At 45.5% G+C, this 13696-nt stretch overlaps 1 protein-coding gene across 1 annotated transcript; it reads left to right on the top strand.

The window, feature by feature from the left end:
- The first annotated feature begins 10454 nt into the window (after window positions 1-10454).
- LOC136563203 (protein Shroom1-like) lies at window positions 10455-13160 on the top strand. The gene is made up of 2 exons (XM_066560442.1): window positions 10455-11942; window positions 11979-13160. Exons 1-2 carry the CDS (start codon window positions 10455-10457, stop codon window positions 13158-13160), a joined length of 2670 nt encoding a protein of 889 aa, XP_066416539.1.
- The last annotated feature ends 536 nt before the right edge of the window (window positions 13161-13696 follow it).

The following is a 13696-nucleotide window of genomic DNA, read 5'->3' as shown; positions in this document are numbered from 1 at the left end:
CCAGTGCTCCTTGGAGAGACAGTACATAACAAATCATAGAGCTCTGGCCTGCATGGCATTATCCAGCTTAGTTTGAGGGAAAAAATAGTGGCACAAAATCAGCTTATTTTTTAAGCCCATCTGGAAACTAGTGGGAATTCATCTCACTGAATAAGGCCATTATAAATTATATCAGGCTTCATCACATATATTTGGAGGCAGAAAGAACTTATTGCAGAGGCTTGAGTTGATTCAGAGTCACACAACACAGATGAAAGCCTTTGTGCTTTCTGTGCACTTTTATGAAGAAAATATTTAGAAATAATTTTAAAGCCCCACAAAACAAAAACTGTGGCATATAAAACACAGCTTCAGAGTTGCCTTGAGCTGCATTAACTTTTACTGTACAGCCCTTTTTCTCTCCCCCTAAGAAAACAGTACATAATCTCAAGCTGCTTTGTTGGATTATATCTAACTCCTTTCAGTTGGATTTAATTCATTTTTGTCCAGCAGTGCTTCTCAACTTCCCAGAGCAAGGGCTCTTGGCAGGGTGCAGTGACCTCAGGCTGGGGACAGCACAGGATGCTCCTGGAGTGGGGATCCTGGTGGGATGCACAGGAGTGTTTTGGGTTGGAGAGGCCTCACCTGGTCCCTCCTCTGTGGCCTTGGCAGCATTTTCATGGAATTTTTCAGCGGTGCCCACGTGGGAGTGGTGGCAGCCAGCCAAGAGCTGGGGCAGGAGCAGCCCTGTGGTTAATGATTGACTGGTGAGATAAACCCAGCCCAGCCCATGCGTGCTGCTTTCCTGGTGCCCTGCTCTGCTCCCTGAGCACACCGAGAGGGCACTGCCAGCCTGGCACTGCCACCCTGCAGCCAGCATGGCCACAGTGGGAGCATGGCACAGCCCGGGGGCACAGGTGAGACAGGGAATGACACCTGGGAGCATGGAGAGCTGTCAGAGGGGACAGGTGGGACAGGGAATGACACCTGGGAGCATGGAGAGCTGTCAGAGGGGACAGGTGGGACAGGGAATGACACCTGGGAGCATGGAGAGCTGTCAGAGGGGACAGGTGGGACAGGCAATGGCCTCTGACACCTGGGAGCATGGAGAGCTGTCAGTGGGGCAGGTGGGACAGGGAATGACACCTGGGAGCATGGAGAGCTGTCAGAGGGGACAGGTGGGACAGGCAATGGCCTCTGACACCTGGGAGCATGGAGAGCTGTCAGGCTGTGACCTGCACAGGCTCTGCTTCACTGACTGTCAGATCTTCTCAGCTGGGATGTGGGACCAGAGCATTGGCTTCTGTTTTATAGAGAGAATTTTGGAGGTGGAAAATGGGCAGTGTCTGAGCTCATTGGGACCATGCCTGCAGAGTCTGGAGCTAACAGGAACCTGACCTGCTGTGTGCAAGGTGTCCCTGCCCATGGCAGCGAGGGGGGAGCTGGATGAGCTTTCAGGTACTTTCTAACCCAAAGCATTTTGTACTTCTGTGATTCTAACAAAACCAAACAACATCTCTGTGTGTGTTTATGTATTGTGTATGTGTGTGTGTGTTTTAGATGTCTGCACCTGGTACATATTGCCTTCAGCAGTTGCTGTGCTGTCTGCTTGCGTATTTGCTTTCTGCAAGAAAAGAATCAAAAGAACATTCTGGTTACTCTGGTGTTTCTATTGTGTTTGCTGCAAGTCTGGAGAAGATGATTCTGCTGATCCATGGTCTGAGGAGCTGCTCCTCAGCCTGTGGGTCAGTGCCTGTGTTTGGGGAGGGATTCAGGGAGATCCCAGCTGCAGACCTTTGAGGGCCGCAGTGCATGGTGGATGAGCTCACTCATCTCTCCTGACAAGCAGATTTTCCTTTATCTCAGCAGGTCCCTTGAGCAGCTGGGGGACACCACAGTGTCCTTGGCCCTCAGAGGGCTTGGTGCAGTTTGTGTGCTCCCTGGTTTGGTGTTTGAGACGCCCCCAGCCGTGCCAGCTGCTGGTGGCCTTGTGGCACAGGTGCCAGGCTGGGTGCCAGGCTGGGGGCTCATGGCATTGTGGCAGCCACCCAAGGGGTCTGGGGGGCTCAGCAAGAGAGGAGGTGCAGAGTGTGCCATCCCAGCTGGGCAGCCAAAGGCCCCACAGGGGAGGGATGCCTTAAACCTGGTTCATCAGCCCCTCCAGGGCCAGGCAGGAGCTGGAGGATGTGGTGAGAGCAGAAATGCTGGGCAAGCAGGTGCTGTGCTCTCTGTCAGTCCTTTCTCCCCACCAGGGCTGCCTCAGCTCTCAGCTGCAGCTGCTGCCAAAGTCCAGGTGCTCCCACCTCAGCACCCTCTGTGACAGCCAGCCTGGAAACAGAGGAAAGGGGCAGGATGTGTGTTGGAAAATATTAAAACCACATTTTGAAATGTTTAACTTGGGGCTGGAAGCTGTTTTAGGCACATGTGGTTGCATCAGACCACCTGAACCTTCAGGGCTTGTCCTCAGGATCTCTGACTGGGAAAGCTGGCATTGTCATAAGGAAATGTGTCAATGTAACCACACAATTGAGGACAGAATTGACTTTGTAACAGAAAAAAATATCTTTAAAATGCTAAAATTAGCAGTGTGTTGTAGTGTGTAAGGGACCAATTGCACTCCTGCTGTGGGCAGTCTGGAGTGTCACCTGAGTCTGATACAGTCACAGGAGCTCTGCTCTAACCTTGAGTGTACAGGTTGTGTGTGGTTTTTTTAAATAAATAAAATCTAGGTCTGTGTTAACTAGGTCAGGTAAAGGGTCTGGCAGGTAGACATTTTCACACAGAAAGGAGCTACCTTGGTACAAAATGTACTTAATGATTCTCCAGCACAGGCAATGTTTGAGGCTAATGGTGAAATGCAGATTATAGAGGATTTATTTGGGAGCTCAGGGGGAAATTTCTCTAGAATGGGTTAAATATAGAAAGGTGGATCTGCAAAAACTCACAGCTTTCTGTTTGGATGGGGACTAGCTGCTATGAAGTGCTCCTGACAGGAAATCCCTTGGTCCCTTGCTGGTATGTCCCCAGCAGACCCTGTCACTGAACCTGCCCTGCTCTGAGTTACTCACCTGCTACCAGAGGTGAGCGCCTGTCCTGTGATCACCTGCTTGGGGAAAGTCTCACAAAAGCTCTGAGTGCTGCCTTTTCCCAGAATTGAATTAATTTATGCTTCCCCCAGCATTTTTCCTCTGCCATTTCCTGCCAGTCTTGCAGCATGTCTGGAGGGAGGCTGAAGGAGGGTGGGTTCAGTTTGGATTCTGAGCAGAAATTCTCCCCTGTGAGGGTGGGCAGGCCCTGGCACAGGCTGCCCAGATTACTGGGGCTGTCCCTGGATCCCTGGAGGTGTCCAGGACCAGGATGGGCAGGGCTGGGAGCACCCTGGGCCAGTGGAAGCTGTCCCTGTCCCTGGCAGGGGTGGAACTGGGTCATCCTTAAGGACCCTTCCAACCCAAACCGTTCTGTGATTCTGTGATGCTCTTGGCAGACCAAGGGTTTGATTTCTGCCCCTCATCCCACCCCACCACTAAACCTGCTCTCATGTAACTATTGGATATTTCCAGATTATTTTTAACTACTAATCCAGGTTTTCATTTTTGTTGTGGAGACCAGAGATATGTTTAGTGAGGTTAAGCATAAGCACTAATGAATCCTGCCCAAACAAAAGCTATGGGAGAATACTGGAATGCAATATTTGCCAAAGGAACAGAGCAGTCTAATATATTATTTCTTGTGTATATTTGGTGGTTTCCTCTTGTTCCAGTGGAATGTTCTGTTGTAACTGGATATTGCATTACTGTCTGCCCCAGCCCAAAGGCAGGCTTAATTATATTTAACATCTGGATGAATTAGACTGAAAACAGACATCCTCTGGAAAGGAATAGTTTCTGTCTCCTATGTTAAAATAAGAAAGACTGTTTTTAAATTCCACATTAATTGGCATGACTTCATAATCCTTGATTTATATACAAGAAAATGGAAGTGCTAATATTGTTTACCAGTTATATTTTACACTGCTTTTATGAAAGACTGGAAAAGTTACACGATTTCCTGAGGGTAGTAAGGTACTGAAAAAATTAATTTGTAGTTAGGAGGAGTGCTGAGAAGGTTCTGCTCCTGCTGTGGGACTCAAGTGATTTCACGGTAAGGCAGGGTCCTACTGGTGTGGCAGAACAGAATTGAAGTTTGTAAGATGCACTCTGAGGTCCAGGGAGATTGTTTTGTTGGATGCAGCCCCACTTCCACCCCTGTGCTCACTTTCTCTCTGATTCCCTCATGGCTGCAATCTCCTCCTCATCTGTGGTCAGTGTTGGGAAGTTTTCCAGGTACCACCAGCTGTGCTCTCCTGTTCTCAGGGATAATCTAGGTGAGCCAGCTTGACCACAGCACCCTCTGCTCTGGGAAGGTCTGCTGGGATTCTCTGTCCCACATTTTAACTGGGATTCCCTAGATGGAAATGACTTTGGGAATGCAGTGAAGAGAGTGCATTTCTGTATCTTCATGAAGTTCATGGAACACAGTCTAGAGCTTGCAAAGTTCAGCAAAAAGCTTCTTTGTACATTAAGGGAGCAGAGAATGAACTTTTCGATCCATCTGAAGCCATAATTTAAATTATATAAACATAAATTATATATATATAATCCCACTTCATTAAGGTGAACTGGACACTGCTCCTTCCCCAGTCAGTGCCTCTGGATCCATCCTTGCCTAAAACTGGAGCTGCAGCAGGAATGTTTGTTCTCATTGCAGGTTTGTCTATGGAAAACATAGCAGCATGTAAAAGTTGGAATCTGCAGTGCTGCTCTGGCAAGGGGTCTAGGACTGCAATTACAGAGCCATCCATAAAGCTTCTGAGAATAGTTTTATATGAGAATAAAGCATATGTAGGTGCCAGAAAACCACAATTCTTCAAAGATAAGATGACATCATGACACTTCCCAGCCAGCCAACCCTCACTAGTGAGTTTGAGTGAGTGTCAGCTCTCCCAGAGCTCTAATAAAGCTGGAAAAGGCAAATTCTGATCCAGGCAGTGCTGGGATACATTGGGTTTGGGATGTGTGGCTGCTGGTGAAACTGCCTTAATAAGCACTTGGGTTTTTCTAATTATAGGCAATTAATAATGAACATGTTTTTAAAGTGTGCTTGCACAGATTGCTAACCAACTACCAACTCATAGGATTGGGGACTAAAACCATGTCAGTGGAAGCAGATGTTGAATGGATTACCCCTATTTAAAGGTCAGTTTCTTCTCTTGTGAGCTTGACTTGCTTCCTAAGCTGTGGGAAGCTCAGTGCAGCCAGGGACAGGTCAGAGGGACTATGAGAATTTTATTTTTCCCTGATGTTTCTTGGACAGCCTTGCTGGGAAGCAGTCAACATGGCAGAAATAAGTAAACATCTTTATTATAGATATTAATTAAATTCTATTCTATTAATTAGTTAATTTAATAATATATATAGTAATTCTAAAGACATGTTTAAAACTCAAAAGTGTCATTAGATTTTTTTTTTCTTTTTGATTTTTAGTACTTTAGAGTCTGTAATTTTTAATTCTCTTGGTGGTGTTTTTGTAGCCTGTAAAAACAGTATGGGACAAAGTTTATAGCATCAAATGAACTTGATTAGATTTAAAAAAAGAAATAAGGAAAATATGATGACATTAAAAGGGATGAAATGGAATTGGTTAGGAAGAAATGCATACATTAGGGATGAAACCCTGATTTCTGGCAAAATCATTTTCTGAGAAGCACTTCCAGAGTTAGAAGAAACAGCAAGTGTTTGGTGTTTAATAGAATAGAGACTGATGCTGATGGAAACCAAGAGAAATTTTTGAGGCTGAATAAGGAAGTGAGGGAATTCAAGGACAATGGAGAGGTATGCAGTGGGTGACTGCTCTAATTAAAAGGTCAGACTGTGTTGGGTGCTCAGAAAATGTCTCTCTCAGGGCTGTGAAGAATTGCCAAACCTGATCTTCTCATTAATTCCTTGGCCAGAGTCTGGGCCACAGCTCTCACCTCCACAAGCAGTTTATTTGGGCCACAGCTTTCATCAGCCCATAGGCATGTTGGGCAAATTCCAAATGTTCCTGTGCATCAGTGGGATGTCATCCCTTTGGGAGTGACACCAGGAAGGTGGAGGATGGACCCACCCTGGTGCTGTGGCTCCAGCAAAGCTCCCTTGCTGGTCACCAGGGATCTCTTCCTCCTTAGAGAGCCTGGCCTAGCAGGGTGAGGAAGTTCAGGAAGGTTTGTCTGTATCCCCTACACAAAGAAGGGGATATTCAGATGGATTTTTTTAATTATTATTATTACTTTCATCCTTCTCTAAATTTCTCATGGCACTTAGATAGCTCCAGAAGGCCTCAAGTGTGTATCCGTGGGTCTTACTGGAAATGTTTACATTCCTCAAACTATGGTGAAATTTGTTTCTGTGTACACAAGGCATAGACCTCCTCTAAATCCCACTTGGGCTCTCTTTTGGGACTGTGTGACACTTTGACTTCCCTGGCTCCCAGTAGCAGGGTTGATTATAGGCTAGAAAATTGTTGATTATAGGCTAGAAACAAATAATAACAAAGGGAAAGTATCTGTTAAAAAGAAAGAGCAGAAAAATAGAGAAATAGTGACTTTCAGAGATGCTGGGCACACAGGCAGTGCCAGCCACACATCCCTGAATGGAGTGTCCTTCCACTTCTCTCACCCTTTCAACACTCATGTCAGAGGGATGGGATCTGAAGACTTCAGACATTTGTCTGGAATTTCTGGATATTTCAGAGTCTGGTCAAAGAAGCAGCTCTTATTTCCAGACATCTCATATCTCAGAGGTGGAGCCACTGAGAATGCATCCATGTTGTGCAAGGGCATGAGTTTCTGTCCAGATGTTTCCAGTTTCTCCTGGATGGAGACCTGGGAACCTGTGCTAGATCACCAAGTGATGACCTGCTGAAGGTCTCTGGGATGCCAGAGACTGCACCTGACTTCCCCAGGATCCTGCACCTGACTTCCCCAGGATTTCTGCTCTGGGAAAGCCAGGAGGATTACCTGCTATGCTAAAGCAAGAATCTCTCAGGTGATCTCTTGGTAGCAATGAAATCTCAGGGTCTGGGGAGCAGATGGGTCAGGTGCTGCAGCCTGTGCAACAGACTGGAATCTGAAGAATTTCAGTTAATATTTACATCCAGTGTTTACCCTTTGATAAGGAACAGGTCATTCCCTAATGTGGACATGACATATTACTGGGAGGTTGTCAAGGTGTTTGCTTTGTGTTTTGCACACTTGTTCTCCTCTGGAGAACACTTGTGTAATGTAGTTTGATCCAGATCAACAGCTGTGGGTTTCCCCTTTATTTTCATGGAGCCATCTGTATAAAAAGGGCAATTACACAACAAGATAGCTAAGAAGGTTTGAACTCTGCTTGTGTTTATTAAGGAAAATTCTCATTCTTGTTTCTATGATGCAAAGATTGTGTTGGTCACTTCAAGGGAGCTCCTCAAGTGCAGAAATTGTTGCAGACTGTGTTATATGCCAGGGGTCATTTTTCCTGGGTTGTTGAGGGCAAATCAGAGATGGAGAGAATACCTGTGTTTCTGATGGGTGATGATTTGTTTGGGCAAGCATGGTATATCAGTGCAGGTGAGTTACAGATCAATTATGGCACCTGACAAACTCTAAATGAGGTCAAACAAGACCAAACTATAATTATAATAAATCTTATAAGACAGGTGAGTTGTTCAGTGACTGTGGTCTGGAGTCACTAGGTTTTCTCTATACAGAGTTAATTTGCCAGACATGAGGCTTTGGCATACTGAGTTGGCTGCAAAGAATTCAAGATTGTGCAATGCAAATCACCTTTCCCTAGAACAGAACAGGTTGATGTGGATGGAGGTAAAGTTAGCCTCTGTTTTTAACAACAAAAAACAACAAGGAAACAACTTTGGAACATAGCAAATTCATAGTGGCTTCATTTCTTCCTTGGGCAGTGGAGTGGACATGCTTCCTTGCATTCTTACACTGTTAATACACTTCCCTTAATCTTGCAGTGGTTTTGGTTCTGATATACTTTAATTTAACATTTTTCTTCTTGCTTCCAGTGGTTTACAATGCAAGCAAGTGGGTCTGGACTGGCACATTGTATTCCAGCCCTGCCAGAATGTATCTGAGAGCCAGAGGCAGCACAGTCCCTGAGGGAGCTCTGCCACCTCCCCTCTGAGAGCAATAATGTCATCGTCATGTCAGCTGAGTTTTAAGGACATGCATGATTTTCTCTTATATGGGAAAGAGAGGGCAGTTTCCACATAGTTCTTTGAACACATTGAGATAAACAATTCTGCTGCCAGGGTTTAGGAAATATCCTCTTCAAAAGAAACAAGACAAGTTTTTCCTAAGGTGTGTTTCAGTATCAGTAAGAGCTTCTTACCTCAGTTTTCTAAGATACTGAAATAATATTTCCTATTACTTCTGGTGTTATCATCAAATCCTGAGTCAAAAATTCTTCTCTGTATTGCCAACTTCACTGAAAATCCAATGAGGAGCTTGAAACAATGGGGGAAAAGAGATCTTGGGAATGACTGGTATTGGAAACCAGGAGAGCACTTCCATTGATAGACATGAACTAAATCACAGCAGTTACTTGGGTTCTGGACATTGCTGTGAAAAGTTAGAGCCAAATTCTCCCTGTAAATCAGGGTGGCTCCATGAGCTCCCATGGAACTGCACCAGCACATCCCAGCCAAGGACTTGGCTCTGTCTGTTTCCAGCACCAACAGCAAGAGCTGCTTGGAGAGGTTCCACTGGGAGAAAAATTTAATTAAAACAAGGGAGATAGGAATGACAGAGCAATCTGTCTTCTGGATCTCCTGTGGAATGTGGCTCCTGTGGGGTTTGATCCTGTGCACCCACAGCACCTCCAGGTCCTGCTGAGCTCTCCCAGGGGTCACGGCCATGGGCCAGAGCTCCAGGTCACTCCTGGGAAATGTAACTGCACTGGGAGACACCATGGTACTCTCCCATCTGCACTGAGTGTCACTGCAGTCATTCAATGCTTTTTTTCCTCAGCAGTTCCAAAAAATCCAATGTTTTCCTTTCACCAAGTATCTTAGGTTTTTATTTCTTTAAATTCCTCATGGTGAAAAGGATGGGGAATGGCATCACCAGCCACTGATGTTTCCTATTTCCTTTGTGACCCTGTTATTCACAGACAGACAATTAAATTTCACAGCTTTGTTTTAAATCATCAAAAGACAGAGAGAACTCCAGACATCCTTGAATTAGTTTCTTACTAAAATGTTAAAAAACAAGGCAAGCACCCAGAAAAAAAACAAAAAAAAAAAAACAAAAAAAAAAAAAAAAAACAGAAGGCAAATTACCACTTTGTGGTGTTAGGCTGTTTTCATTTCCCAGAAACTAGTTAATTTATTTAGTGTGCCCCACCAGTCCAAGTTTCATTTATAGATTAACTTGTGTATTTTGGCTCCTATCCATCTCTTCCTTTGGCTCAAAATGAATGATACCAGGACTGTCTTTGAAACAAGGCAGGAATGTGATTTTTTTTTTTTTTTTTTTTTAATTAAAGAGAAACATCACCCTGAAACCTCTCTTTCTGCCAGCTTTTTGAGGTCCCACCACAGAAATATGATATTGGGAATGGCAGATTAGTGTCTGGTGAGTTCCACCTTTATGAATAAATCAGACATGTAATATTCTGGAGGGATCTGGACACAGTTTGTGTCTCCTCAGAAGGCCTTTTACAGCAGCTTGTTGATGAAGCTTTTCATGATTGTTTGTTTGCTTTCTTTTAATAACTAATTGGTTTCTAGAGCTGGTTTAAATGAGAATTACTAACCAAGGTTGCTGGTTAGCACCACTCTGGTTCCAGGTTCAGTCTTTTATTTGGGTGCCTCCTGCCTGGGAGCAGGTCAGGGGGTTTGCAGCTGGCAGAGGGGCTGAGAGGGTCAGGCTGTTGGTGTGAGAATCTCCTCCTTGTCTTCTCTTGGCCTGTTGAGCTGCTGCTTGTGGAGATCCATTTGTTAAACTGAACCTCTGGGCATCATGCACAGCAATCAGAGAGCAACTGTCAGGTGCTGCTGATAAACACAGGCTCTTTTCCAGACTGCAAAATCTGTATTTGTTGTACATGAACTCTATGCTGGTGCTTTTTCCTAGTCCATTTGGGGGTTTGCAGGGGCGTTCTGAGCTGCAGCCATAAATATCTGGCCACCTTTTAAAACCGGTGACTTGGGACTGACAGCAGAATGTCTCATCAAGATGCTCTGTCAGTCTCCAGCACCTTTTCCTAGGACTCTGGGAAAGGTTTGCCAAGATGTGCCAGGAGAATCCTCCCACTGAGTCTTTTTCACACATTTCTCTTTCTTTTTAGGTTCCTCTAGATATTATTGGAATGTAACTGTAGAGAAAAATGTTCATTTCTAACAACTCGGTTGGGAGCTTTTAATCAGACTTGGACTTCTGGAAATACTACAACATGACTTCAGCAGGGAATGAGATAGAAAGATGGACTCACAGGCAAGGTGGCAGAGCTGGGAAGCTGGTGGAGCCTGTGACCTCTCCTGAAAATGATCATCTTTTGTCAGTGAAGTCAGTCAGCAGCATGGACCATTTCTTGCACCTCCCTGGAAGGGCAGACTCTGCTTACAGCTCTTTCTCAGGAGGATCAAACATCCCAGAGAACCCCACACCATTGTGCCAAGGTGAATATTTGTGTGTGCCTCCAGAGCAGGCCCCATACATGGACTCAGAATATGTGACAGGAATTTACAACCTCAGTGCTGCCCACTCTGCCCTCAGATCCCCCCAGGCGCCCAAGGCACCAGAGCTGAGCACCCACAGCAGCTCCCAGGGCTGTGCAGTTACTCCTGCCCAAAGGACTCCAAATCAGGGCCCTGCAGCCCTGGCAGCAGCTCTGCTGTCCCCTCCCAGGTGCCTCGAGAGCTGTAACATCACCACCAGGCCCTTGGACACACCAAGAGAGAGAAAAGGCTCTGCAGGGCACACTGAGGGCAGCGTGCAGCCAGCACACAGGGAGGGACCATGGAGTCAGCACTGGGATGCAGTCACAGAGCAAGGTGTAGGGCCTCTTAGGGAAAAGCCTCTGGAAAATAAGGGCTTTTCTTCTGATTTTACAAAGGTATCAAAAGTTCAGCCATTAAAGACAGAGGAAAATGGAGAGTGGAGCCCATCACAACAACCTACAAAGAGAAGCAAACACGTTTTCAGGAGACCTTCTTCGTTCATTTTTCAAGAATACTTAAAGACAGACTCTGTGGCGAATGTCCCCAAAATACTTTCTGCGTATAATTCAGGTCATGGTAACAAAATTCCCAAAGAGATGAACTCCAAATCCTCTCACCAAGCACATTCCAAGCCCAGTGCTGTTAATGATACACAGGAAGTCAAACAGTGTCCCAGGGGTGTGTGTAAGCCAGGTGCCAGAGGAGCAGCTCTGCCAAGCACTGTGCCAGGGCCCAGCCAGAGGAAAGAGTCCTTGCCCTGTGCTCAGGGCCCACTCCACACTGAGTGGCATTCAGACATGGATCAGGATGTGTTTGAGGATAGCTCGGACCTAAAATATATGGAGAATGCTCTTCTAAATAAAAATGCTCCCAGGAAGTTGAACTGTTATGCAGACAAAAATCAGTGCTGTGATTCTGAAGGACAAATTATGAGCAATATTAGGGAACCAGTCCCAAACCAGCAAAACAAAGTGCAGAGATCACCACTGTCCTGCAGCTGCAATGCTGTGGGAGTGGAGCAGCCTCAGCATGAGGAGCTGGGTCAGGGAAGGAAGCAGTGCTGTGATGGCACAAGCCAAATGGCTTTTTTCAGACCAAAGGAAGAGTCCACATCCCAGTCATTACGTGAAGTCCAGAAAGGAAAGCAGGGTAACAACAGCAGTCCTGACCTCAGCACGTGTCTGGAGCAAGAGGAACCTCCTGCTCAGAAACTCCAGCCTGTATTTCAAACAGAGCTCTCAAGACAGCTTCGGGAGGGCCATGCTGGGGAGCAAATCACCAGGCAGGCAACTCCCATGCTTTACTATCTGTCTGCAGGGAAAACCACCAGTTTCCTGCACCCCAGCAAGGACTCAAGGAGCTCACCAAAGGAAATTCCATCAAGCAGCTATGCTCCCTCAGCACAGTGTGTAGAGATACAAAGAGAAGGCCATCAGCCCCAGAGGAGCAGCCACCACCATCAGCGCAGTGCCGATGATCTCCAGCTTCAGAGCAAAGATCTCATTTTGAGGAGTCCTGCCTCATTCACAGAAGAGAGTTTCCAGAATGACTACATAGAGAAACTTAAAGTGGCTCAGAAAAAAGTTCTCAAAGAAACCTCCTTTAAAAGAAAAGACTTACAGATGAGTTTGCCTGTCAGACTGAGACAGAAATCCTCTAAAAGGCCATCGGTTGAACACCTTCGGTCTTTCTCGTTATCCAGTGCAAGTGAGGATGCCAAACCTGTTCCTTGCTCCCCCTCCCATCTAGAATCCTTGGAAAGTTTCAATAGAAATGAAGAAATAAGGAGGCCACAAAAAGGTCAAGCAGGGGGAAGGAAAAGGGTAACCCAAGAGCAAAAGAAACTGTGCTACTCTGAGCCTGAGAAGCTCAATCACCTAATGGATAAGGAGGTATCATGGAGTCAAGTTAGGGATGAAACCACTGAGCAGGGTGCAGTGGCATCCAGGAGAAGGGATCTGGAGAACAGAGGAAAGGCATTTTCCAGTTCAGGTGTCTCCAGGACAGAGCTGAAACAAATCCAGCACAGTGCACTGATCAGATACATGGAACGAAAGATCAGTCAAAGACCAGGGGGATCACAACACCTCCCACTGCATAAACCACCCCTGCAGGAGAGGCTGTCAAATCCCAAAGGTCCTCCTGGCCAGATTTCCAACCCAAATGGAAGCAGGAAGATGCAAAATGATGAAGTTTTCTGCCAACCTGTCTCTGAACAGAAATCACCAGATGTTTTTCCTCCTTTGCCTTTTGCTCCCCCACTGAACATAAGCAGCAGGTATGATCCCAGCCAAGGGGACAGGAGCTGTACCAGCAAGTGTCCATCTGCTGAAAGTCTCCCACAGGCAGGGGGTTCTGCAGCTGGGAGAGCTCCTGAGAGACCAAAATCCACTCCTTCTTCCACACAGGTAAGACACCAGTACCTGCAGGGGGCATAAAGAAACTCAAGAGGGACTCTGGCACTTGAAGATGCCTTTGCAGAGAACATGTGCTGTATGCTGGATGAGGCTGTTTGTGCTCCAGTAGTCTTTATGGTTAATGACAGCAACAAAATCAGAGCCCTATCCCAAAAAAAGGTCATTACAGAGAGAATTATAAATGACCAACATTTTTCGGCTTCTGAATTTGAAAGACAGTAGCTGTCAATATTGTTGAGGAGAATAAAGAAAATAAAGGCCAAAAAATAAATAATTAATACTAATTATCCTAAAATTTACTAATACTAAAATTATCCTACTGAAGAGACAGACAAACTTCCACCAATGCTGAATTTCTGAATTGTTATGACAGTAGAGGTATCTTGTTGACAGCTGTTTTTTGGTTTTCTCGGGGAAAAAAATTGATGCTACCTAGGAAGAGCGTAATAGCAATTTAATTAATAAAAAAGACGTAGACAAAAATACCCCCAAAGATTAAAAAAAAAAAGGAACAAAACCCAAACCTTTCCTCTTCGGGAAAAAAAAAAAAAAACAAC

Source organism: Molothrus aeneus, chromosome 15 (genome assembly GCF_037042795.1).
Source record: "Molothrus aeneus isolate 106 chromosome 15, BPBGC_Maene_1.0, whole genome shotgun sequence".
NCBI classification, from domain to species: Eukaryota; Metazoa; Chordata; class Aves; order Passeriformes; family Icteridae; genus Molothrus; species Molothrus aeneus.
Note: the sequence above shows the minus strand (reverse complement) of the source record. Positions and strands in the feature narration are given on the sequence as shown.

Excerpts from the sequence above, each read along its gene's own strand:
- LOC136563203 (XM_066560442.1), top strand. The coding sequence starts at position 10,455 with ATGACTTCAGCAGGGAATGAGATAGAAAGATGGACTCACAGGCAAGGT. Across the intron at positions 11,943-11,978 it reads CTGCTCAGAAACTCCAGCCT|GGCCATGCTGGGGAGCAAAT; the intron begins GTATTTCAAACA and ends CAGCTTCGGGAG.